The following is a 26,130-nucleotide window of genomic DNA, read 5'->3' on the forward strand; positions in this document are numbered from 1 at the left end:
TTTTTTTAGTTTATTATACAATGTTAATAAAATTAATACAAATCTAAAGGCGACCTAACAAGGGTCCGTTTGGGGCAGCTAGTGCGTTTCAGGATAAGCTGTTTATCCTGAAACTTGGCCCGCGGGCCGGCCGCAGGGGCCGACCTGCGGCCTACCCACGGCCCGCGTTTAGTGTAAAAACCCAAACGCAATTTCGGATAAGCTGGCGAAACGCGCGAACCAAACGGAACGACGGCGTTTTGAAAACGCGCGTTTTCAAAACGCCGCCCGCACTTATAAGCTGCCCCAAAAATATCAACTTAATTATGTACTGCCACTACATCACAAGTCATAAACTACTTTCAATTATATAAGTCACAAAGAAAACGTGGTGATCCGAAAATTATGATATAAGACAGACCAATGCTGGTCAACATAAACAATAATATTATATTTTTAATCCTCAAATGAACAATAATGTAACATCCTTAAATTAAAACTTTCCTGTACATGCATCACGTGCTAAATTCAAATATATTTATTTAAAAATTATTTGGGGTCCACTTTGTCTAATTGAGCATGATGTCTTGCAATTTTTTTAGGAGAGAATTTTTGTGGACCCATTTAATTATATGATTGTATGATTATTTTTGTATATTTTTTTATTTACTTCATGTCATGATGAGCCACCGGATCTCTTCAAGTAAGCAACCATGCTGAGGCCTACAACAAGCGCAGCACCGGCTGCGATTGTTTTATACGCAGCTTGCCAGGCGTCTCTGCTTGCATGGTCGACGTTGAACGATTCCCCGCTTTCTTTGTCAGCCCTACGATGAGAAGCACAAGTGTCGAGGTACAATCTCAGGCCCTGGAAGGGATTTGGAACTTATTTAGATATTATATCACGTGAATTCATGTATTAACAGTAATATTGCCGGAGTCCCAACATGTGAATTCATAACACGAAGTTTGATGCAATATATGGTAATTCGAGGTACGTGAGAAATGGGGATGCGAGAAACATGCGGCTAATATATATTTAATTGAAAATAACAAAGTTCTGGATGACAAGACAGAAAAACTTGTAGCAAGTAGTCGATCAAATTTGTAGCTCAATCAACCAAAATAGTATTCCAGGTGGAGAAGTTTCCTGTCGAGAGAATATTCTGAGCAACAAAGACAAAGTTCTGGATGACAAGACAGAAAAACTTGTAGTAAGTAGTCGATCAAATTTGTAGCTCAATCAATCAAAATAGTATTCCAGTTGGAGAAGTTTCCTGTCGAGAGAATATTCCGAGCAACAAAATTGGTAATCGAATGGCCCCGATCGAATACCCACGTCTTGGTCGAGAAATCTGACCTACGGTCGACCGTCACAGCTGACTGACGTACACATCCTGCAGAAGACCGACATAGCCGATCGACCCCAGGACTTTAGATCGACCAGACGGCAGCTTTTACTTTCATTACTATGCAATCTTTATACAATCATTGAGATAGTTATAGAAACTGCTCTTTCCTTGTATGTAATTATATCCAAGGACCCCTATAAATAGGAGGTCATGACAATAAAGGGACCTTTTGATTCTTTCACTTTGGAATCCTCAATCGTATGGGTTCTGACATTCGAGGATTTCTTGACACTTCTGATCTTTCTCTCCTTCTCACTGCTCTCCTCTCAGCTCTAACTCTCAAAACGTGTTCTCAAATACAATCCAGAATTCAACCTCCTAAAAGGTTGTTCAGTGAGTGTGGGCATGTCCAAGACGAGAAGCGAAGCGAATTACGAAGGAGAAACACAACAGAGGGACACGACGCAGATGGAATTCAATAAAGAATCGGTGGTCCAAGAAATACAACGACAAGTTCAAGAATTACTGGATCAGATGATGTGCCTGTTTGAAATCTTTCTCCAAACAATCATGCAAAAGAAGATCAACCATCGATTCATGAAGTGGGCTCTTGGAAAACTCGCCCTCAAAGGGTTCCCCCAGAGCATCCGCCCGCGCCCATCTGACGGCCAATGATCAGGCGACTGAGGGGCAAGGAGATTCCCAGGAACTGTCCAACACTCAGTTCACACTGATGGTTAGGAATCAAGTGGAACGAGTCGAAGCGCCTGCTTAATCGATCCTTGATAACACCTTCACTAGACAGATTCTTGAAGCAGTAGCATTGGTGAAGCTAAGGGTCCCTCATCTGAACCCTTACCAGGGAAAAAGTGATCTAACATACCATTTAGCTTTCTTTTGAGTCGCGGTCAGGATGCTTCAGATTAGCGATGCCATCAAATGCCAAACTCTTCCTGACGACACTTAACGAATCAGCCCTTCACTGGTTTCATGCTCTACCAGTCGAAATTATTCTGACCTTCGTTGGGTGCAAGAAACTTTTCCTAGCGCACTTTGTCAACTTGCAAAAAGCGAAGAAGAAGACGCAAGCTTAGTTGTAGATCAAGCAGGGGGAGAACGAACGCGGAAGAGATGTTAGAAGTGCAAAACTTTTATCCATTGATAGCCCCGACTGCTCTGGCAAAAGGGGTTAGAGATGATCGTTTAAAGTATAACCAAAATATATTTGAACCAAAATCTTTTCCGAGATCTTGGACATGGTCAATAGTCATATCGCTGGCAAGGAATCTTTCACAGACTCTGTCCTAGCCAAATTGGCATCAACTGGCCCACGGTAGAAGAAGAGGAAAGCGGGGGACAAAGGAAAGAGGCGAGAGACAAACAAAATCCCTTCAGTCATCAACACGCAACAACACCCAGCAACCACGGGAGAGCCAAGGCCATCAGGGTCAGAGCTGGAGTTATGACCAGCAACCGCCTCGGTATTATGAGCGATCACACGTACATCAGGAAATACAGGGCTTACCACCACTAAATGTCTTGATGGCTAAACTAGTAGTAGCCATACATAATAAGGAGTATTTCAGGAAAGCCCCGCCGCCACTTCATAATCCAAACAAGTACTACGACTACCACTGAGATCGTAGGCAGGACACAGAGGAGTACTATCGACATCTCCAAAACTTGGTGGAGGAATTCATCAAAGCCGGCAAGCTCGTTGTCGGGGGACAAGCGAGGCAATAAGAAAAAGAGCCAGTTGAAGAGCCGTCCAACGGACCAGTTAAGTCGAATGAACTCCACATTGCGGAATCATCCCGACTATCTTTGGAGGAGGAGAATCTTCCCATCAATCCAGCCAGAATAGACGTTGGTAGAGAGAGGTATGTTCCATTTCTGCTTATAGGCATAACCATCCCACAATTTTTTTTACAAATGTAAACCTTCCATCAAGAAAGAACCCCTATAATGATATGATTGTTGGTATGGCTCTGATCAACAACTACCAGGTGGGTAGTATTTTGGTGGATAATGGAAGTTCGGTAAACATCATCTTTAAGACAGTGTTTGATAAGATCAGGCTGAAAATCGATCGATTGACAACACCGGTTGGCCTGCTATTCGATTTTTCTGGTGAAAGAAAAGAAGCTTTAGGTATTATTGCTCTTTGCATCTCGTGGAGCAAAAGAGAGAAAGCATACACCAATGCGGAAGACTTTCTGGTGATCGAATCACCTCCGACTTACAACTCCATTTTCGGTCGACCATTACTAAACAGCTACCGAGCAGTGGCTTCACGTGGTTGTGAAAATCCCAAGCGACGGGGAGATCATTCGAGTCTAGGGAAAAATGGAGAAATTCAGAAGCTATCACCTTCGAGCGGTCACCAGGGTTGAGCACAAGCCCCTCTGGGCCTCTATATTCAGATCCAAAGGGAAGGAGGTCTCGAGACTAGTAAGACCATCCTCAAAACACTTGCGACCGACGACACAGAGCCCAATAAAGTTTTTCTAATAAGTGATAGCTTTGATGCAGGATATAAGCATTTGCTGATCCAGACCTTTCTCGAACATCGGGGGAAATGCCTGGAGTGTAAATAAGTTGTTTTGCATAAATTAAGTGCCAATCTAATCGTTTGACCGGTGCAACGAAAGATCATGTCGACAGTCAGAACCTTTGCAGAACCGATCGCCACAGAAATATGGAAGCTGGAAGAAGCGGGGTATATATGGGAGGTCCAGTACCTAACCTGGCTTTCAAACGTCGTGATGGTTTGAAAGCCCAACGACAAGTGGAGGATGTGTGTCGACTTCACCAACCTCAATGCTACTTGCCCGAAGAAGATTTATCCATTGCCAAAGATTAATACACTGGTGGATGCGGCGGTCGAATACTTCGTGCGGAGTTTCCTTGATGTTTTTTCTTGCTACCACTTGATCAAGATGCATCTAGCTGACGCAGAGAAGACCACTTCTATCACCGTGCAGAGCATTTTCTGTTTTGATGTAATGCCCTCTGGGCTAAAAATGTTGGGGCGACATATCAGCGCCTCATGGACGTAATTTTTTCAGAACATAAAGGAAAAATGTTGAAGTGTATGTGGATAAAGTTTTAGTTAAAAGCAAGCCGGCCGAACACATATAAATATCTAAAAGAAACTTTCAAAATACTCATAAAATTTAATATGAGATTGAAACCACTAAAATGTATATTTGGTGTGTGAGTCGGTAAATTCTTAGGATTGTTATTGACTTCCAAATGAATAAAAGCCAACACAAAAAGAGTACAAATGGTCCTAGATATGTTGTCACCCCGAAACACTTTATCTCAAGATCTGGCGACAGGTGCACAATATTTTTCATAGCACTAAGGAAAAATCAACGATTTGAGTGGATGGCCAAATATGAAGAAGCATTTGAGAGTTTGAAAGATTCTTTGGCATCACCCCCATTACTCCAACGTCCAAAACCAAAAGAGGAACTATCATTGTACCTCGGAGTCGGGCGAGAGGCTGTCAGCTCAGTACTTGTTAGGGAAGAGGCATGGAAACAGTTCCAAGTTTATTACACCAGTCGAGTCCTCAAAGTGCCAAAACCGGATACCCAATCAATGAAAAACTAATATTTGCATTATTTTTGCTCGCAAGCTCTGATTACATTTCCAAATGCATCTGAACCGAGTAATAACTGATCACCCGCTTAAGTAGGTATTTGCACAATAAGAGCATTTCGGTCGATTGTTGAAATGGTCGACCGAACTCAGTGAGTTTGATATAACTTACATTCCCATAACGGTCAATAAAGCCCAGGCAATCACTGATTTCTTGACAGACTTTTTTGAGCAGAAGATCGGTCAAAGGACATTCAGTTAACGATCGAACGTGAATTTTTGCACATCGACGGAACTTTGAAACAGGGAACCGCTGGCTTAGGAATGACATTAAGCAGTACAATCGGAGAGTACCTCTATCAGTTGGTCTCGGTGGAGTTTGATGTCACAAATAATCAGCAGAGTATGAAGCGTTGACTGTTGAACTTCGGCTGGCGTATGAAATAGACGCTCAAGATTTATTTGTGAAGTCTGACTCGTTGTTGGTTGTAAGACAAGTCAAAGGGGAATTCGAAGCAAGAATGAATCGATGGAAAAGTGCCTCGTCAAGACAAAGGAGATTGGAAGATTTAGAAACATTCGGACCAAACATGTCAGTCAGGAGAAAAATCACGTCGCAGATATCTTCTCGAAACACGTGTCTAAACGGGACGCCTTAGAGACTTCTTCGACCGACGATTGATGAGCCCGAGATGATGGAAGTATCTGTCAAAAGAATAAAAATTTGGATACGTCCATAGATCCTTTATTTGGAGACTGGTAAGATATCCGAGGAAGTCACAGACCCGAGGCATTTCAAAATCAAGGATGTTCTGTATACAATGATCGAAGGAAAGCTTTTTAGTCAATCTGTCACTTCACTGTACTTGAGGTGCTTGAGGGAAGATGAAGTGCATGAAATCCTCCGGGAGGTACATTTTGAATGCGAAAGCCACTCTGGGGGTAAAACTCTAGCTTATCGAGTGCAGCAACAAGGCTACTTTTGATCTTCACTTCTCAAATATGCGGAGGAATTCTCAAAGAAATATGAGCAATGTCAGAAGTATGCATCTTTGCATCATCGTTCGGTGCGGAAGCTTCGATCGATTCTAAGCCCCTGGCCGTTTGCCATGGGAATTTGACGTTTTGGGTCCTCCCCCCCAATCAAGTATTTATCCTAGTAGCGGTCGACAATTCTTGGAAGTGGATCGAAGCTAAACCCCTTGCTCGAATCTCTGTGGAGGTGATATGAAATTTCATTTAATATGATCTCACTTGCAGATACGGATTGTCATTCGTTATCATCATGGACAATGAAACACAATTTTCTGATCGGCTAGAGAAAGATTTTTGTGCAAGTCTAGGATTTGATCGAAAGTTTGTGTCAGTTCATCACCCTTGAATGAATGTGCGGGCTAAAGCGACTAATAGAATCATTCTAAACCTATTAAGGAAGAAAGTAGGAGCTAAAGGAAATAGGGCAGACTTACTGCCGTCAGTGTTGTGATAAATTCGAATGACACCCTCATTCGCAACATGTCAGACACCATTCATTCATGCTGACCCAAAGAATGGAGGCGATGTTGCCAGTCGAAAACAATTCTCATTCAAGGAAGAGAATCTGCTCGAATGGCAAGAAAAAAACATCAAGGGCGCCATGCTAGCCCTCGACTTGGCAGAAGAAAAACGAACCGATTCAGCTCTCCAGGAAGAAGTAAAAAAGACGAACCGCTCAGTACTTCAACAAACATGATTGAGAGAAGACATTTATCTCGAGAGATCTAGTATTGAAGAAGGTTGATCCCGAGAGCGCAAGCAAGCGGTTGGCAAGTTGGATCAAACATTGAGCGGACTATACGTAATCAGTTGACGGGTCTCTCCGAGGACTTATAGGCTAAAGACAAATACCGAAAAAGAACTCTGTCGGACCTGGAGCGAAGAGGACTTTTAAAAAAAAAATTTCCTTAGAAAATTTCCTTATGTGTAAGCAAAAGAAAATGTCGTTAACAACTTATAAATTCAAATGATTCAAAGAAAATTAGAATTTGACTAATTTTGCTCAAATAATGACCAAGTCCCGCCGACACTCGTGGAACTTGATCAGATTGAGTGACATCCAAGAAATCTTTTAGCACTCATAATTTCAATCCAATCGAATGATGTGTTACAAAAATTTTTAATGCTCGCCTGACTCAGGTTGACCAAGAGAAAGGTGGAACGAAAGAATATAAGGATATAAGCTGCTCGACCACACAAAAACATGTGAAGGAAGCATTTGCAACTAAATAAAAATCAAACATTTTATTTATCTCACATGTGAAGGAAGCATTTGCAACTAAATAAAAATCAAACATTTTATTTATCTCGGTTGAAAGGTACAAAACATCAAAATAATAATAAACAAAAAAAGGTACACTCGTTACAATTTTTTTATAATAAAAACATTCTCAAGGGGAAAGCGAAGGCCTTGTGTTGAAGCTCAACTGATAGCCCCTCACCAAGAACTCTTTGTTTATCTCGCTCTCCACCACAAATTTTTCTCACAACAAAGGAACGTCACAAAGCAAGAGAGTGTGAGAAAAACAAAAGCTATGTCGGGATTCAGCCAACAAGCTCTCGCCGAAGTCCCTCGTTTTCCCTCGCTCGCAGCACATTCTCATATTTTCCTAGGAACCCTGAGAAAAGGAGAAACCTGGGACAAACGGACAGGGCACCATTGCCAGAAGGCTTCATAACACCACTCCTCTGTCTCTAGCAGGGAGGGGGCGATCCCACTCTGGCAGCCTTCGTCCAACGGATGTATTGCACTCCCTATGAACGTGGGCTCATCATCACCGTTCCTAAGGATTCACCACATATGGTCGCAGAGAGGACTTTTACCGATGTGCCATCTCGTCTGATGTCGCGTTCGACACCCGACTTGGAGAAAGTCCCCGCCCTTCAACACTCGACTCGAAGAATAAGTAGAGTTAGAGCTTGGCCGTCGCAAGGCCCATCGCTTCTCTCAACGGATAGTCGACTTCACCTCTGACTCCACGCAGCCGGCAAAACTCCAACGTTCTATACTAACACACTATTTTATCTTGAGTATGAGCACAATCTCCATAGACCCCTCCCCCTTTTATAAAAGGGGGGTCAACGATTCCAACTGGGGTCATCTGACAAAAGCCTGTTAAGGGCCCACCATGACATGACAAATCAACACCTTGGTAAGACAGCTTGATGCCGTGACAAGACAGCTCAACGACAAGTTTCCAAAAAAGGAAGGAAAAAAATCAAATTACATTTTTAAAACTTGCTCACCATTAGTCATGCGAAAGAAAAACAATGTCGGTGGTACTACCGCAAGGTTCGACAGCCGAACGATTAGCTATGACGGGTTGATTGGTCTCTTTTACACTGCCTTTGAGTTGTGAGTTTGAATCCCTAAGATCGAGAGGGTAAGGTTTCTGGAGATGGTTCTCTGCTCGCTAGCGACAAGATTCACGAAAAAAGTATAGTGTAAATCATCCCAGAAACAAAACCCAGAGGTTACCCTCACAAATAACAACAAGATCCATGCCTAGTGTAAGGAGTAAAAATGGTCGAGGCAAAGATCCAATCAATCGGACGTGGTTGGGAGTCTATGATAATATGGGTTGTTGTAAATAGATCAATCAATGCATAATAGTCGATCGGAGAAAGGTTAAGTTTTTTCATAATCGACTGAGTTTATTGGTCGTTCCACATGAAAATTGGTAATATAAATCTATCGGTTTTTCAATATTAATGGCCAGCCCGCATAAAGATTTATATCAATTAAGTTCAGGATTCTGCTCTAAAGATAATTCGATATATACCAGTGACAAGATTCGTAGTATTTTCATAAAGATCACCCCAGATGTGAGTCCCTCCAGGGGCATTAATCTGATCAAATGGTTTTAATGAGATGTATCTATCGACCTACTAAAATGACCAACTCACTTCCAAGCTGAAAAAAAACTCTGTCGCAAGTTTTACAAAGCAAAAAGAACAAAATCAAACAAATGACATTTTTATACATATACAAAAGTGTTTACAAATTTGATTCTTTTCTTTTGGCTAACTAAAAATAGGAAGAACTACAAAATTTTTATAAGTATAGGATCAGCAGCCGATCATCACCACTAGTACTCTCCTCGACATCTTCCTCCAAGGAATCCTAAACTTTTCCCTGAACGAAAGCTATGATTTCATCCGGCCGAGGAAACTTAGCGTCAATCAGATTGTGACGTATGAATCTCTCGATCGCATAGTTGATACCTAGTCTGCATTGTTTCGTCAGCTCATCCATATGCTCTCTGTTGGGAATCGACAAGGCAACCTTCTCCTTCAATTGCTTATGCTCCCTAAGTAAAGTATTCAACATCCTGTTTGACTGCCTCAATTCGGAGGTCGAGTTATCAAATTTAAGCAGAAGAAGATCTCTATCATCTCAAGCTCTCTGGAAGTCACCTTCTAGCAAGGATAATTTATTACGAGCCTCGGCTAAAAATTTTTCTGACTTTTTTAACGCCAACACTTGAAGGTGGGCAGCTTATGTCGCCATCAAATTGAACCAGGCTATTTGCAGGAGGATCTCACGGTGGCTTAACTTCCGCAGAGCTTGGTCAAGATTCTCAGACCATGCCAGCTCCACCAAAATGGGCAGGATTTCAATGGTTTCATCAGAATTAGGAAACCATTCCACCGAGGTATCCACTAGACTAAATCACTCATCGGAGCGGATCCATAATCTGCCTCCTCCCCCTTTTGCTTAATGTCATTCGAAGGATTGCACTCTTCTTTTCAGCTTAGGAGAGGGAGGGAGGTCTAACTTCTCAATCAGTTATTTTTCCAATTGTTAAGAACATCCCCCTTGGGGGACAAAGGAGTATCATAGCTAGGGGATACCTCTACATCCTGGTCCAGGGTCGAACAAGAGGTGGGTGCAGACTTGGCGCAAGTGGCCTTGGTCCTTTCAAACAAGTCAACAAAGATCAGATCAGTCGACCGTGAGGCAACAGGAAGTGCGGCAATCGGCTTTGGGTCAGATGGTTGAGAAGAAATTTTTTGAGCGGTGCGGGGGACTAAAGAACGGGGAGTCTTAGCTCCCTCAAGAATTCCTTCATCACCAACAGGCTTCTTTCCTCCGCTTGTCCCTGCATCAAGCGAGTGAGATCGACAATAATGGTGACCTCGTCGGCCTCCGTATTCTAAATAACAATTGTGATTTTAGACATGAAGTTATAAATTTTGCTTTGCCGATATCGGCCCTCGTGGGAGTGACAACAATGTCAGATACTTTGTTCTTTAAAATAACGCCTTTTATGAGTTTACCTGTCGCCGGAAGTGCCTGTTTAGCAGCCAACTTCTCCACGAATTCACTAGAGCAGCTTCGGCTATGGCTAAAGCCAGCCAACGATCCCAAGTCATCTCACCCTTCAGTACACGGGTGACAATTCCTTCAACGGTGTATTGGGAAAAAGTTGGCACTCGTTCAGCATCGCCTCAGCGGCATGCAATTCTTTTGGAAGGGACTTTATCTTGTCCCCCGTTGTGTCCATCGGTTGATTCAAATTCCCCAATCAACCGGTGTAGGAACCAGCTACACATTATTTCTCCAGTCTTTTATCTTATTCTCAACTACAAGAAATTGGATTTTCTTCCCTGCAGAGAACATGGTGACGCCGTCCTTATCGAACTTGAACGAATAAAAATAGCCGAACAAGTCATCCTACAAATGAATGGTTTCACTGCGACAAGCAATAACGAAGGTCAGGATCGTGGTGATGGAGTTGGGTAAGACTTGCACCGAAATAACCTTGTACTTATTGAAAACACTCGGAAGTTTTAGGCACAGGAGCAGTCAGACGCCATGCTGTAGTTGGTCCCGGTATAAGATCATGTCAGTGCTGACGTTCTATGTCAGCGCTCCAATTCTTGCATTCTTCAGAGAATGATACTACCATCAAAGATGTACAACCTCTGCATCTTTTACGTCTTCCACTGACAAAATCAAGGCATCAACAGCAGGGTAAAAACAAAAGAGAGTGGGGGAGTACTTGAGCGCAATCATAACACTGAGCAACAGAGCGACCGAAAGGCAAAAGAAAAAGAGAAGAATCAATAGGTCAAGAGGAGGAAACCAGAAAGTGTAAAGCATAAAAGGTCGCCTCTTGCCCAATTTATAATGCGAGCTTGGAAGTCGAAGTGTCACATAATGATAAGTGTCATACCAAACATCATTTCAAATTTAATTAAATATCATTTTATTGCAAGTAACATGATTAAATATTATGAAAGAAAATTTCAATAAAAGGATCTTCCGCCGCTTCAACCGAAGCATACCCCTTCTGAAGCATCCTCTGAAAAACCAACTCTCCACCAAATCTTACGTGCTCCAGCTAGTCGACATTGTGGTGAAATCAACTCAAAATGGTTGACTCACGGATGGGCCCCAACTTAGCATGCAGAGTGCTCACAAAACCTTGGAGCGATGCAACCTTCACATCCAACCTAGCAATGTCGGCTGACCCACGTCAAAATACGGCGACCTCCGCCTCCAGTCGCTCGCAACGGACTAACCACTTTGTAGGAGCTTCAATGGGGACTTCAACTGCTCGAGTCGAAGGGCCAGCCATCTCCTTCGTCCGACGCTCCATTAAATCAGAGGACAGTTTTCGACCCTGCACTGGCTCTTGATGAGATTTACCAAAGTGGATAATCGATGCCCATAAATTTTGTTCGGCCGTAGGAGGAAGCACCAAAATTTATCCTAATTGCTCAGCTGCAACCAATCAACCGATGGGACAGAGTCGACAATGTTCTTAGATGGTCGGCCCTTAGTGCGGGCCTCCAGAGCAATTGGCTCTTCGGCGATAAAATAATGTCAAGCTATTATTAAGAAAATACTTCTCTTTACATGCCCATAAACCAATCTATTTCAAAAAGGGTCATTAAAGGCTTTTTCATTCCTAGAGTCGGAGGACCTCCATCCCTATTTTGCGAAGGGGGCAAGGGAGGGCCAGTGATCTACTTCTCTCTCTATCCCGCTTGACCACCCCAGAGGAAGGAGTAGCTCGCTCACTTTCCTCAACAGCCGCTCCAACACTCAGGTCGAAGGCTAAACACGGATCCGTCGTCGACACTTTCTTCAATGGCCCAGCAACATGGCTATCCGAAGAGGCAACCTGACCAACCTGCTCGGGTTCGAATGTCCCCCGCTTCTTTTTCTTAATAACTTTTTTCATCTTCTTTTCCACTGTAGAATATGTAGGAAGTCAAAAGTCTTCCAAAGTTAGAAGGCGGACGTCCAAATCCTTCTTACTCAAACCATCGGCCAAGATATCAATCGAGAGACCCAGGGTGCAGATAAAGAAATGGAAAGCGCGAAGCCTCTAGTCCTATTTATAGGAATCACTGAGCACAAAAAACAAGGGAGAACTAATTTTTTATTTAATTTTCTCAATTTTGTGTCATTTATTGCTTAATAATTTTTTTGTCTTTATCGTACTTGTCGACATCAAAGAGTAAGAAAATTGAGGAACTAATATATATAAGTAAATAAAATTATGGCTGTCAAATTGAGTTTGTGGATTGGGTTTGGGTCTTGCCCGAAATTGATCCGACCCACCTTCAACACGTCGACATGAACCTAACCTGAATACTACATAGGTTAGAAAGTCCAATCCGACCCATCTTCAACACATCGACACGAACCTGACCTGTGTAACCCATTTAACACAAGGCATAGAGATTATTCGATTAGATTTCTGATCGATTTAGAGACAAATTTGATTTGATAGATCAATTTCAAGTCAATTTTAAGTTGGAAGGTCAATTTTAGGCTAATTTTAGATTGGCAGGTCAAATTGAACCTAATTAAAAAAATTAAATGGGTTAGAATCCCTAACCCGAATCCGAATTTGAAAATTATTCAGGTCAACCCAAACCCAAATTTTTCGAGTCGAGTTTGGGATGAATTGGCGTGTCGAGTCGGTTTTTGATACCCTTAATAGAATTCGAATTTTGAAATTTATAAATTAAATATTTGTTTATCTTAAATTGCAAAATAGTCGTGCAAATAACAAAATTTAGATTATTTAGTGCTTGCAAAAATTTTGTAGGCAATATTTCAATTCAAAATCAATGCAAACAATTATGTAAGTACTTTGGAAAAAATATACACGCATATTGCAAATGCAGAAGCGCATCAAGATGTGTGCACTGTTACGCTAAATAACTCAAACGTGCTCCAACCATTGTGTTAAATGCTCAAATGTTTGGTCCAAAAATATTGAACATGTTAAATATAAGTTAAAGCTAAATTAAAATTCAGGTGAAAAGGCATGAAAAATTGTCCAAAATCAGTCCAAACTAACAACTTTAAAACACCCATATATGCTCATAAATTTTTAAACTTAATCCTTTAAGAATACTATGCGGTTAGTTTTAAAAATAAAGAAAAAATGCATATCATAAAAAATGATACATCTTCGTGTTCTCTGATTGAATGGCCAAACATGTCTGAAAATGCTACCCAGGTTCAAAATAAGTTTTATCTTAAGAACCATGCAAAAAAAAAAAAAAAAATTATTTTTTATAATTTTTTTTTTCAAGAATCAAATTTAAAATCATTAAATTACATATGCTTTTAAATGGGCAGTCTTATTTATAGGGGTATCATATCGGGTTCGCGGCTAAGGACCAGGTCTGACCTCAATTGACCTGACCCGAAACTACTTGACCCAAGAGAGACTTGAATATTAAATAGATCAGAAAATTCAACCCAAACCACCTCTGCCTTTAATCTGCCGACCCAAACCAACTAATCTAACATAAGACATAATAGTTAATTGAGTCATATTTAAATCAAATTTGAGTCAATTCTAAGTCGATTTTGAGTTAAACGCGGTTCAATTTCAAGTTAGTGTGTCAATTTTGAATCAACGGGCCAATTTTAGGTCCATTTCAGTTTAGAAGGTCAACCTAAACCCAATCCAAAAAAAAAAATTAACAATTTAGGGTTCCTATCTACAACTCATCTAGAAAATTACTATGATCAATCTGAACCCATATGTTTTGAGTTGAGTTTGGGTTGAGTTGGCAGGTCTAGTAAATTTTTGACACCCCTATTGATTCGTAGAGCAAGATCATAAACATCATCTCAATCAATTTAATCCTCCTGATGAGAATCATCATAGTTAACAAAATTGAGCTCCAACTTGGCTCATATGATCTTCATTTTCAGAAGGATTACAATTTACATGATAAAACTCTACTAAGTCAATTCCATCATTCTCCTCACGAGAACCGGAATTGACATGACTAATGATAACAATATTCAAATAATAAACCTTTATTAAAAATTAATGATGCACACAATAATTAACTCATCTCAATGATTACATGTCGATTGTGAACTTCAATTGAAGGGATTTATTTTTAAAATTAAGAGCAAAAAATATTTAAATAAACTCAATTAATTTATGTTATGATTATGATCTTTTATAAGTGGGACGAATAAATAAGATTTAAACCTATCTATTTAAACCCTCGATGATGGTCATGTTGATACAAATCTTAATTGGAGATAGTCTATAATAAAATTATTAAGTTTTCAAATGACAAAATCTAACATTATATAGATTTAAATAAAATGTCACTAAAGCTTAAAGCAAATTCCATCCATTATCCTGCACTAGCCTATCAACAGTGACACGTTTATAATTAATTTAAGCTCATAAAGTTAATGTCATATTATGCATACTAATACATTCACATTAAAATAATCTCAAACTAGTAAATATGTGGCCGAAGTCTTCTATTCGCGTGATTTAGCTGATTAGTTCTATAAAAGCAATTAGGAACAGATCCCTCTAACCAATTGGTTTGGCAAAACAATGTCCACTATATTGAAGTAACAACTAAACCCGTAAATTCTGTAATGCTTCATGCTCTTTTGAGTTATGAATCATAAATTATATTAGATATGACCAAAAATCCTTTATTAATTAAGTTCAACTGAAATTTATCCTCTTAGATAAACTTCCACCTTAGGTCTATAACATTCCCTTGAATTAAGTCATTCAAAGCTATCGACGAGGATTCTTCAATCAGGTTAGGTCGACTATGTAATAATGGGATCTTGATCGGGTTCATCATTATTCTCACAATCATCCAATCTAGACTCATAGTGATAATTTCATAAGCTTAAAATCTATATATACTGGTACTATATTCTGAATTATTAGTGCTTGGATAAATAGCCTTAAGTAGATCTTAAAAATTGCATCTATGGGAAACCTCAAACCTCAGATCTTAAAGTCGTGACAAATTAAGGGTGAAACCTTCTAAGAATTTTAACCAAAACTTCACGTACAACTCTATCTCATTCCTATCAAGGGAGGCCAGGGTGTAAATTTTCAGAGCTCAAAGGCTAGTTTTTTCTTTTAAAAATATGAAAAAGGGATAATAGTTATAAAACTTTACAAGATAAATAATAAATTTTACAAATAAGAAAACTAATGAATCATATTTACAAACAAAAAATAATCAAGGCTTTCAAACAATTATAAATGTAAGCATCAAAAGTTAGATGTTAGATATGTAAATACATTGGAACTGTATGGATTGTAAAACTTCCCTTTTCTTATTATAAATCATGGGCATGACTATTAATTTGTTATGAGACATTCAAATATAAATCTAATATATCACAGATAATAGAATCCGAGTTAATCAAAAGACCACAATGTCAGGCCTTCAAAAAACTCGAATTATGCCTGAGTTTCAGCAAAGCATGCTTTCCTATTAGGATTGATTGTTTTGCAAATTAAACTAGTTTTTTTTCTTGTTAATAAAGCCTTAAAACAATTGCCCTTTGTAAAAGAAAAGTGACAGTAAAAAAAATCAGAACAAGTCGGATATATTACCTTCCAACCAGCTAGCTTGGCATGTTCCACGGCTGCTACAAGGTCACTGTCTGTTGAGAGAACTACCTTGTCATGATCCTCGTCTTCATACTGTCCAAGTCAAAGGAAAAGTAAAGAGTCAGTTAAATCAATAATCATACTTTAGAAAATAAATTTTACTAAAGTAGCAAGTCTTTGATAAAGATGGATGCTGAAATTCCAATTGCCCACTCCAAAAGAAGAAAGGCCATTTACATGCATACCACACAATTCTTACCTGTTTATACATCCAACACTCAAACTTTCATATTTATATGCATAAGACTCAAAACTTTAATAATATATAAAAAATATCATTATTATTCATTTTTAAAAGTGAAATACACCTTTTAATGTATAGGTTTATGATACCGAAGTGTTATAAATGTAAACATCAAACATTAGGTGTTAGATATGTAAATACATAAAGAATTGTTATTGTGTGGTATGCATGTGAATTTCCCAAGAAAGAGTATAGTCGATACACGCAGTTGCCTCATCCTAACCATCCATTTCACTTTAGGCAAAGAAGATCAAACCCTTAAATTGTTTCTCTTTTTTGATGGATTCAATCACAGCCACTTAAAAATGAATTAGACAGCTGAGATGAAGCAATTGAACATGTTCTGCAATCATGATAATTGTAGAAGATCAAAACCCATTATTACCAAGATTTGTGGTAGATTGTCCCTGTTGATGTCATTGCCCACCTTCTGGAGGATGCAAGTTATAAGGTCTGTCATGCTCCGTGTATCTAAAATTGGAAGTCTCAGGTGATTTTTAATATCGCAATACCTCTTTCTGCAATTTGATTGTGCTACGAAGTTTTTAAGGTAATTAATTATCCAACAACATAAAACTTAAACAAATTCAAGCCTACAAATTTCCTAGCTATTATATCTCATAGTAAGCAAAATGATCCTTTAGTGAACACACGCAAGCCAAAATCTTCAGTCCTCGTGTATCCGTTTTTACAAAATAAAACTCAAAATGATCCCCTGACTCTTTGGATGTGGCCAATTTAGTCTCGATTTTGCAACACTCCAGTTTAGTCCCCTTACTATTGAATTAATCCAAAATCCCTCGTGTCGAAATCATGGCAAAAATGTTCTCAATTTAGTGACTTAACAATACAAATTTGGTCTTAATTTAGTCTCTCATTGCATAATTTTGTGACTAAATTGACACATCATTATAGTCGGTTACTATTTTAGCGAACACAAGCAAGTCAAAATCATTAACGTCTCCCTTTTTACAAATTCAATATCGAAATGATCCCTTAATTATTTAGATGTGGCCAATTTAGTCTTAGAGTTTTATAACGTTCCAATTTAGTTCCCTTGCTATTGAGAATTGATTCAAAATTATCCCTCAAGTATAAATCATGATAAACATGATCACAATTTAGTTTCTCGATTAAATTGATCACAATTTTGTCTCTCATTGCACAACTTTAGGACTAAACAGGCACATCCTAATAGTCGGGGACCATTTTGGGAATCCCCCCACCCCAACTTCTTCTTTACAGTATGTGCCTGCGTTGCGTTTAGTAATAAAGGCAATATTAATTTGTTCAGGTTTATTATCGAAACCAAATAAGCATGTTTGATTATGTTTCACAACCCTCGAACTCAGAAAATTAAGTTTTTAGGCTGGATGATTGACATTGTTTGATAATAATTAGTTCGCAACAAAAGGCATACCACAACTAAATCTGTGCATCCTGCCCCTTTTATCTTCTAGCTTGAAGGAAAACGCAGTGGATACGCCTGAGAAAGAAAAAGCGGGAGAACTGCTGGTTTCAGCTTCAGAAACAAATTTTATTGAAGCTTCACTGGAAAGAAAGAAAGTAGACAAGTTAGTATTTATTTTTAATAATGATTGTCGGAAAAGCTATATAATTATAAAATGCAAAGGGAGCCATCAGACCTCCGCAATTCCTCCTCATCAGAAGGACCTATGGCCATAGCTGAATCCCAGAATTTCTGCATCATTGAAGCTGCAGTTTCATTTCCAAGGCCGCTGGTGCTTTCAACCTTGATTGAATGCAAATATGAAGTTCCCTTTAACTTTCACAAATAAAACGGAAAATTTACATGCATAGCACTCTCATGTATTTACATATCTAACACTTAAATTTCAATTTTTAGTTATATGCCACTTTATCTATACAAGAAAAAGTATATTTCACTTTTAAAAGTTAAAATACTACTACAACAGCAACAAGTCTATTATTTTCATTATGAAGAATAACACAAAAAAAATAAAAAAATTTGAGTGGACAAATCATTGCGAGGCATTCAAAATGCCGAAAATTTGCTTAATGGTTATCCTAATATTGACTATTCCCTTATTATTAGATGGATTTCAAATTTATAGCAGTGCATCAATATAGGAATTACGATGTGTTCTTATGCAACATAAAAAAGTGATTGCTTATGCTTCTAAACAATTAAAGAATCATGAAAAAAAATTATCCCGTCCATGATTTGGAGTTAATAGTAATTGTGTTCGCACTTAAAATTTGGAAGCATTATTTATATAGAGTCTAATGTGAAATTATTTATTAATCATCAATGAAATTTGGAAGTAATAAAATATATCAGGAGCTTAAGAGAATATATTGGTAGTCGGGATTAAAAAAAGAAATTATAAAACTAGGTCAAATATTCTAACATGTTAGCTAGTTAAAGTAGAACATCAAAGGTTGGGAGTTCACTTACAACCATTATTAATATCATAATAAAAATGAGAGAAGATAGCAATAAATTTTGTCATTTGCCTAGATCAAAATAAGGACATGATAATGTATGAGTTGATACATATTGACTAAATCTGCATATTTTTTTCCAATTAGACATAAAAGTTATGTTGAGAAATTAGCAAAAATATGTAGGGTACAAAATTCATAACCTTTAGATAAAGATGACAGATTTAAATTTAGATTATGGAAGAACATTAGGGAGATTTTGGGCCGGTACCTTGGAGTCTAAAGGCCTTCGTTTGAGTAGAACTAAAACTGAATACATGGAGTTTAATTTTAGTAGTAGTAGCTCTAGTGACAGAAATGTAACTATGGGTGAATAAATTATTAAAGGTGTGAACACTTTAGATATCTCAGGTCTATTGTTCTAAGTGATGGTGATACATTAAAACTCAGAAAATTCATATACAAAAGATTGGGTGAAGATAGTTGAAGTGGAGGAATGCTTTGGGCCTAAGATGACCTACTACACACAGGAGAAGAGGCAAAGATGGAGGTTTAACAAGTGGTGAGACCTGCAATGCTCTATGGCACTGAATGTTGGCCTTTAAAAGAGAAGCATAAAACTAAGTTAAGTGTTGCCGAGATGAGAATGATTAGGTGGATAAGTGGCTTTATACTTGAAGACAAACTGCGAAATGAATATATCCATGATAAGGTTGGTGTAGCTCCAGCGACGGGCAAAATTAGAGAGAGTCATCTTAGATGGTTTGGTCACATTAAACGTCGACCATCTGATGATCCGATTAAAAGATTAGATGTTTTAGATTCGACTTATGTTAAGAAAGTCTGAGGTAGAACTCGAAAGACTTGGGCATATTGTATAAAAAATGATTTTAATTTATTAAAATTAAATAAAAATATGACACTAAATAAGACGCAATGGAGAAAAAGGATTCATGTAGCCGACCCCACTTAGTCGGATAAAGGTTTAGTTGTTGTTGTTGTTGTTGTATTTAAACAGTAGATAGATTATCAATCAGAGAAAATAACTCAAACTCTAGATAGATTATCAAGTACGAGCGGCTAAAGGAGGTTCAGAGTTAGTTCTCAGGAGGAGTTTCTATCCCTGATAGTGATCAGTCAAACTATGAGCTTTGGAGAGAGTGTAAGGGGATGAAGAAATAAGGGATTTATGGCTTGGGGTCACGGAGATATGCATACAATGCACATCGCTCCTTTTTTGGGCACAGCTCTACATCTATCCAAAATATCGGTGAAGTTCGTAGGCAAGTCTCAGCATTCACTGCAAATATAGTGACCCAAGTTGTCGCTTAAATCCCTCAAATGGAGGTGAGAATGAAGATGAAATTGGAGGCAGTGGGACGTAAGGCACATCAAAAAGAGAAGTAGCCTACGGAGGTGGAGGTGGAGTCGGAGGAGGATGAGGAGACTGATGAGGATTAGGATTGTTGTTATTTCATTTATTCTCTTGAGACATTTAAGTGCTAGTTATGTATCAGTTCTATACAAATTATTTCATTTTCTGTTGTTTAATACATTATGACTGCATTTATTTTCAATTTGTGATTGTCTTCATATGGTTCTGGTTTATTACCTATGTGAATAGATAAATTAGATTTTGTGATGTATATTTCATATATTTTTTTTGATGTGATTGTAAGTGTGAAAATTCTAATGAAACAAAGAAGGTTCTTTATTTTTTTTTAGAAACAATTTTCCAATAGCCAACCAATGATTTTCCGGCGGGCAATCAAAATCCGAAAATCGATAGCAAGCTGACGAGTAGCCGCTAGTTCTTGTTGACGGGTAGATTTCATCGGAAACCATAACAGGAGACAAGGCCCATCGGGATACCATCAAAAAAGCACTCAGAAAGCCATCGGAAATTAACTTTCTGATCATAAAAACGGCGGCCCTTTACCCTTCTGATGGTCGTCGCTTTTTTCAAGAACAAACAACAATATCATTACTTCCGACAGGTTGAGGCCGTCGGAAATCGGCTAAAATCATGTAGTGACCAGGATATAGTAAATCCAAGAGTTAAAACAATACTGAAAAGAACTGAGAGGAAATTGGATTTACTAAATCCAGGATTTAAAATTTACCCTTTTTTCTGTCTGGTGGATTTAAGTTAAATCCCACTTAAATCTGTTAGCAGCCAGCCCCTAAATGTTATTTCAACTGATAAAATGACAAAACATCTCTAGAAAATAAAGCAAAGCAAACATAATGAAAGAAGAGCAGGCAAAATGACTTACTATGGCTACTGCAGCATCTGTAACATGAATTACATCGATTACCGAAATAATATTTCCATCTTTGCATGGTAACAAACACAGTATGTCAGATAAAAAGGGAAGAAACAGATAACAGATAATAATTGGTGTATATTTTTATCAGATTAACAACAAATAGATACCTCGATCAACAACAGGAAGATGCAGAAATTTTCCATCATTCATGATTTGAAGTGCATCAAGGATTGGCGTATCAATAGTACCACATTCAGGATTTGCAGTCATGACCTGAAAAATATTCAACAGTAGTTTTTGCAGCAGCCAATCACTTTAAAGTGAGTAAAGAGAAATAAAGAGAGCTATAAAAAGCCAAGTTCAGCTAGATATTCTTATTCCTATATTAAACAATTGAAACTTCAGAGTTTCCATTAATCTTTAGCTACTTTATGAAAGTGTATATATTCACGAATATGTAATTGCCATACAAATTTACTTTCAATGGAACAGGAGGTAAAAGTTGAAATGAGAAGATATACTCTTAGGTACTTACCTCCTCCACAGAGGTTGAAGGAGGAAGACTTTTCGCTATTACACGCATCAAAATATCGCTTGAGCTGGTTAAGAAAAGCAGAATAGACTATAAGATTAATAAAAGGGGCATTTACATACATACCACCTAATTCCTATGTATTTATTGTTGAGTATGAAGACTAATGCCGTGGCTTACCAATGCCAAAACTGGCGTAGCTACGTCGGGTGGTGTAACTACCCCATAACCAGGCATAGCTATGCTGGTGTTTCACTCGTTTTAGGAGCGGATGACCGAGCGATCAAAATAATTATGCCTCATTTAGGCATACCTACGCCGTCGGACGGTTTCTCTTGTTCAATTCCTAAGTCCTTGATTCGGCGCAGAGTCCTCTCTCTCTTGCATGTGGTGTTTCTCGACGGGGGTTTCATGAAGTGGAAAGATTCAAGGCTTTTGTGAGATCAAGAGGGGATTTGAAGCAAAGTTCTATAAGTTTTAGCATTGTAGAGAGAAGATCTGAGAAGTGTAATTTGTATGTTTCTCCCATTCATAGTAAAAGCTTGGTATATGTAGCCTCATAGTTTTTCTCCGTTCTCGGGGTTTCCATGTAAAATCATGTGTGTTTTTCTTAGATTACTTTATTGTGTTTTCTATTTGATTTTTTTATTCTGGATTTCTTGAATTGGTATTTCTATTTTCTGCTCCGGAATTTTCATTGTGAACCAATCGAAACCTTAAGTAACATTCCATCCCAACAAGTGGTATTAGAACGGATTGGTTGATTCGAGTGGGAACAATAGCCGACAAAGCGAGATACAAAGTGGAGGTTCAATAGATCAAGCTTCTTATTCTGGAGGATGCAAAAAGAGAATTTTTTGTATCAGAAAAAATTGTGTTTGCCACTACAATGAATCACAAGAAGCCTAAATAGATGACAATGGAGGAATGAAAAGAGTTGAATCGAATGGCTCTACATTTGATCCGTTTGTCACTTTTCTCTTCTATTGCATTCAATATAGTGAATGAGAACAATGGTGATGGCTCAAGGCAATATTGAAGATACTTTTTACCTAATCAATGAAATAATGGAGTTCATTGATGTGGTTGGAACCAAGGTGGATTAGGTCTATGGCACCACAGATTTGGCTATATAAGCGAGAAACGTGTGAAGTCCCTGCTTTCAAAGAATAAAATTTAGATTTAGATTTCCGCAAAGAATGTGTATATGAAAAGTAGAAAAAAGTTTCTTTCTCCAAAGATGGGTCAATAAGAAGTCAAAAAAATTAGAGTTGGTGCATACTAACGTATGAAATCCTACTTGAATTCAGTCCATTAGAAGTTCTCACTATTTTGTCATAATATTAATGATAACATTAGAAATAAATGAGTATACTTCTTAAAACAAAAATCTAGCAAATTTGAAGTGTTTAAAAAGTGGAAGGCCAAGGTAGAAAATGAAGCAAGCTTAAACGTATGGGATCCTACTCGAATTCATTCCACTGGAGGTTCTCACTACTTTGCCACATGTATTGATGATCACATCAGAAGAATATGAGTTTACTTCTTAAAATAAAATTCTGGTATATTTGAAGTGTTTAAGAAGTAGAAGATTGAGGTAAAAAATAATGCAGGCTTAAAGTTGAAGTTACTCATATCAAATAATAGAGATGAGTATCATGATCATAAATTTAAGAATTATTATGCTTCAGAAGGGATTAGATATGAGTTCATTGTTCCAAGAACTCCACAGTAACATTGAGTAGTTGAGCGCATGAACAGAACCATCACGAAGCGTACTAAAGGTATGAGGTTGCATGCAAGCTTGTCAAGACAGTTCTGGGCAAAAGCAGTGAATCCTATTGTTTATCTAAATAATCGTGGTCCATCAATATCTTTGAAGAAAAGCATACGTAATATTTCATGAGTGACAAAGAGGTAAAACTAACTCACTTGAAGGTATTTGAATATTCTGCATATGTACATGTTGATGTGTCGTCCATAAGTAATTGTGACTTGAAATATATCAAGTGCACCTTCATCGGGTATGGCTCCAATAGATTTGGATACAAATTTAAGGAGTATCAAAATCAGAAATTCATTAAAAGCAGGCATGATACTTTCAATGAAATGAAGATGTACAATGACAAAATCAGAATTCAGGATTGTCCGTCAGTTACTTATGAAGATTCCAAAAATGTTGAGATAGAAGATATCAGTGATCAAGAGAGAGGAATGTGAAACACTTTAAGCAGAATGAAGCCGACTCTTAAACATCGATGCGTCTTTTGGTGTGAAGATGGAATTTCAATAGAAACTCCAAAGTTAAGCGTATTCATCATGGAGCACTCCAAGGATGGGTGACCTCGAAAAAAGTTACACCAACGGATCAAAACCGTGATGTCATTTGGCCAAAGCTAACACTATCTTGATGGGTGAGAGTTCAGGCTATCAAAAATTGTATCAAAGCATTACACTTGTCAGAAGATGGAAATTAAGTGACATACAGAACAAAATGCTACGCCATGGAAGCCGCCTCTTGAACCAAAAATAGGACAAAGTGTTAGATGGTGATAGCCACCTCTTGAATCTGTAGGGGACACCTCTAAAATCCAATATGTTTGGTGAATGATACTGGGCAAGAAACCTGACAAGGACTTCAGCTACTTATGTGTGAGAGATTGTGAAACCCCTTAAATTGAATGAAGTCGAACTCTTCAACATCAAGACACCTTTTGGTGCAACGGAAAAATTTTAATAGAAACCTCAAAGTTAAGCGTGCTCATCATGGAACACTTCTAGGATGTGCGACCTCCTGGAAAGTTACACTGATAGAGAAAAACCGCGAGGCTATTGGACCAAAATGGATAATACATTAATGGTTAAGAGTTTGGGTTGTCAAAAAGAGAAAGTAGAAGTACAAGATCAGACGAAACATAGAAAGTTCCTCAGTCACTTGTTATTAAAGCCAAGAGGCTCAGCAGGGCTACTCAACTAACATAGAGGTATTCTCCATTTATGTACTATTTATTATTAATAGATAGTGGTGAACTAGAGTGCTATGAGGAGGTCGCTCAAGTTGATGATTCAAAAGAGTGTGAGGTTGCCATCGATGATAAAATACAGTCGTTGGAATAAGAAATGATCTAAGATTTGGTAGTATTACTAGATGGTAAAATAACACTACACAATAAATGTGTCTACAGTCTGAAAGATAAGTCGGATGGTTGCAGGCACTACAAGCAAGTTTTGTTTTGAAGGAGTTTCAACATAAAGGATTGGACTACACTGAGATTTTTTCTCGTGTGGTAAAGATGACAACTGTTAAAGTTGTACTGAGCTTGAGAGTAAAAGATGATCTACATCTGGAATAGATAGACGTAAAGACAACCTTTTTACAAGGAGATCTAGAAAATGAACTAGCATGTATAGTGCAACCTCAAGTTTACGAGGTTCCAAGGAAAGAAGATTTGTCCTGCAAGTTGAAGAAGAGACGCTATGGCTTAAAGCGAGTCTCAAAATGGTAGTACAGAAGGTTTGATAGGTTCATGTCAGACAGTGGGTACATGAGCTATCGGGTAGACCACTATTACTTTATAAAAAAATTTGGTATTTTTTATATCTTTTTTATTTTGTATGTGGATGACAAGTTAATTATAAATTATAAACTTAAGTAAAGAATTATCAAATGAGTTCGAGATGAAAAATTTAGGTCCAACTAGAAATATTCTCAGGATGAGAATCAAAATGGAAAAAAGTACATGGACACTTAGTTTTCTCAGGTGGAGTATGTTGAAAAGATCCTACAGAGGTTTAACATGGGGTGAGACAAAACCAGTTTGCACCCTCTTGGGTAGTCACTTCAAGCTATATAAGGAACTATCGCTTAAGTCTAAACCAGGGCAAGCACAGATGAGAAGAACTTCGTATGCTTCAACAATTGGAAGTCCAATGTATGTTAAGGTATCACATTATTTGTTCTCACCTAGTAGATGGACAGTTACTTTTGGAGAAATGCATACAACTCAGAATCCTGCAGATATGTTAACAAAAGTGGCAACTACTGAGAAACTGGAGTGATGCTTGGTTTCAGTTGGAATCCAAGAAGGTTGAGATTGGAAATGAGCCACAATGCAGTACGTGGCTATGAAGAAGGTACAAATGAAAATACAGATCTAGAAGACAAGTGTTAGGTGCAATCAATCTTCAAGTGAGAGATTGTTGAGTGTGGAGACTATTATCAAGGCGTACTTGCGCCAAAACTTGCATAGCTACGTCAGGCGGCATAACTAAGCCGCAATTGGGCATAGCTACGCTGATGATTAGCTCATTCCAAGAGCGGATGGCCAAGCGATGAAAATAGTAACACCTCTTCTAGGCGTGCCTATGCCGTCGGAACTGTTTCTCTTGTTCGTTTCTTAAGTCCTCGATTCAGAGCGTCATCTTCTCTCTCTTGTGTGCGGTGTTTCTAGCAAGGCTTTCAAGAAGCGGAAAAGGATCGAGGAGGGTTTCAGCGTGTAATTTCTCTTGTGCAATCAAGAGAAATTTAGAGCAAAATTCTATAAGTTCTAGTGATTACAGAAAGAAGATCTGAGTGGTATAATTTGTACGTATCTCCCATTCATATTGAAAGATTGGTGTGGTGTGGCTCAATAGTTTTTTTCCCATTCCAAAGTTTTTCCACATAAATCCTGGTGTTCTTTTCTTAGATTACTTTGTTGAGCCTGTGTTCAAATATTTTTTGTTCCAGATTTCTCGAATCGGCATTCTC

At 38.3% G+C, this 26,130-nt stretch overlaps 1 protein-coding gene across 4 annotated transcripts in view; it reads right to left on the bottom strand.

The window, feature by feature from the left end:
• Positions 1-381: 381 nt before the first annotated feature.
• Positions 382-26,130, bottom strand: part of LOC110024715 (CBS domain-containing protein CBSCBSPB1-like) — a 28,586-nt gene continuing 2,837 nt past the window's right edge. Inside the window, exons 7-14 of one of the 4 annotated variants that reach the window (XM_020724835.1) lie at positions 21,384-21,447; positions 21,016-21,121; positions 20,855-20,913; positions 17,798-17,904; positions 17,572-17,702; positions 16,537-16,685; positions 15,851-15,940; positions 382-847 (exon numbers count right to left, since the gene is read on the bottom strand). In XM_020724835.1, the coding sequence (XP_020580494.1) occupies positions 656-847; positions 15,851-15,940; positions 16,537-16,685; positions 17,572-17,702; positions 17,798-17,904; positions 20,855-20,913; positions 21,016-21,121; positions 21,384-21,447 (898 nt within the window). In that variant the 3' untranslated portion in view covers positions 382-655. Of the gene's footprint in view, positions 848-15,850; positions 15,941-16,536; positions 16,686-17,571; positions 17,703-17,797; positions 17,905-20,854; positions 20,914-21,015; positions 21,122-21,383; positions 21,448-26,130 lie in introns of those variants that run through there. The other 3 variants (XM_020724836.1, XM_020724837.1, XM_020724838.1) reach the window with 3 other exon arrangements.

The sequence above is a fragment of the Phalaenopsis equestris genome, unplaced genomic scaffold (assembly GCF_001263595.1).
Source record: "Phalaenopsis equestris unplaced genomic scaffold, ASM126359v1 Scaffold000270, whole genome shotgun sequence".
Taxonomy (NCBI): domain Eukaryota; kingdom Viridiplantae; phylum Streptophyta; class Magnoliopsida; order Asparagales; family Orchidaceae; genus Phalaenopsis; species Phalaenopsis equestris.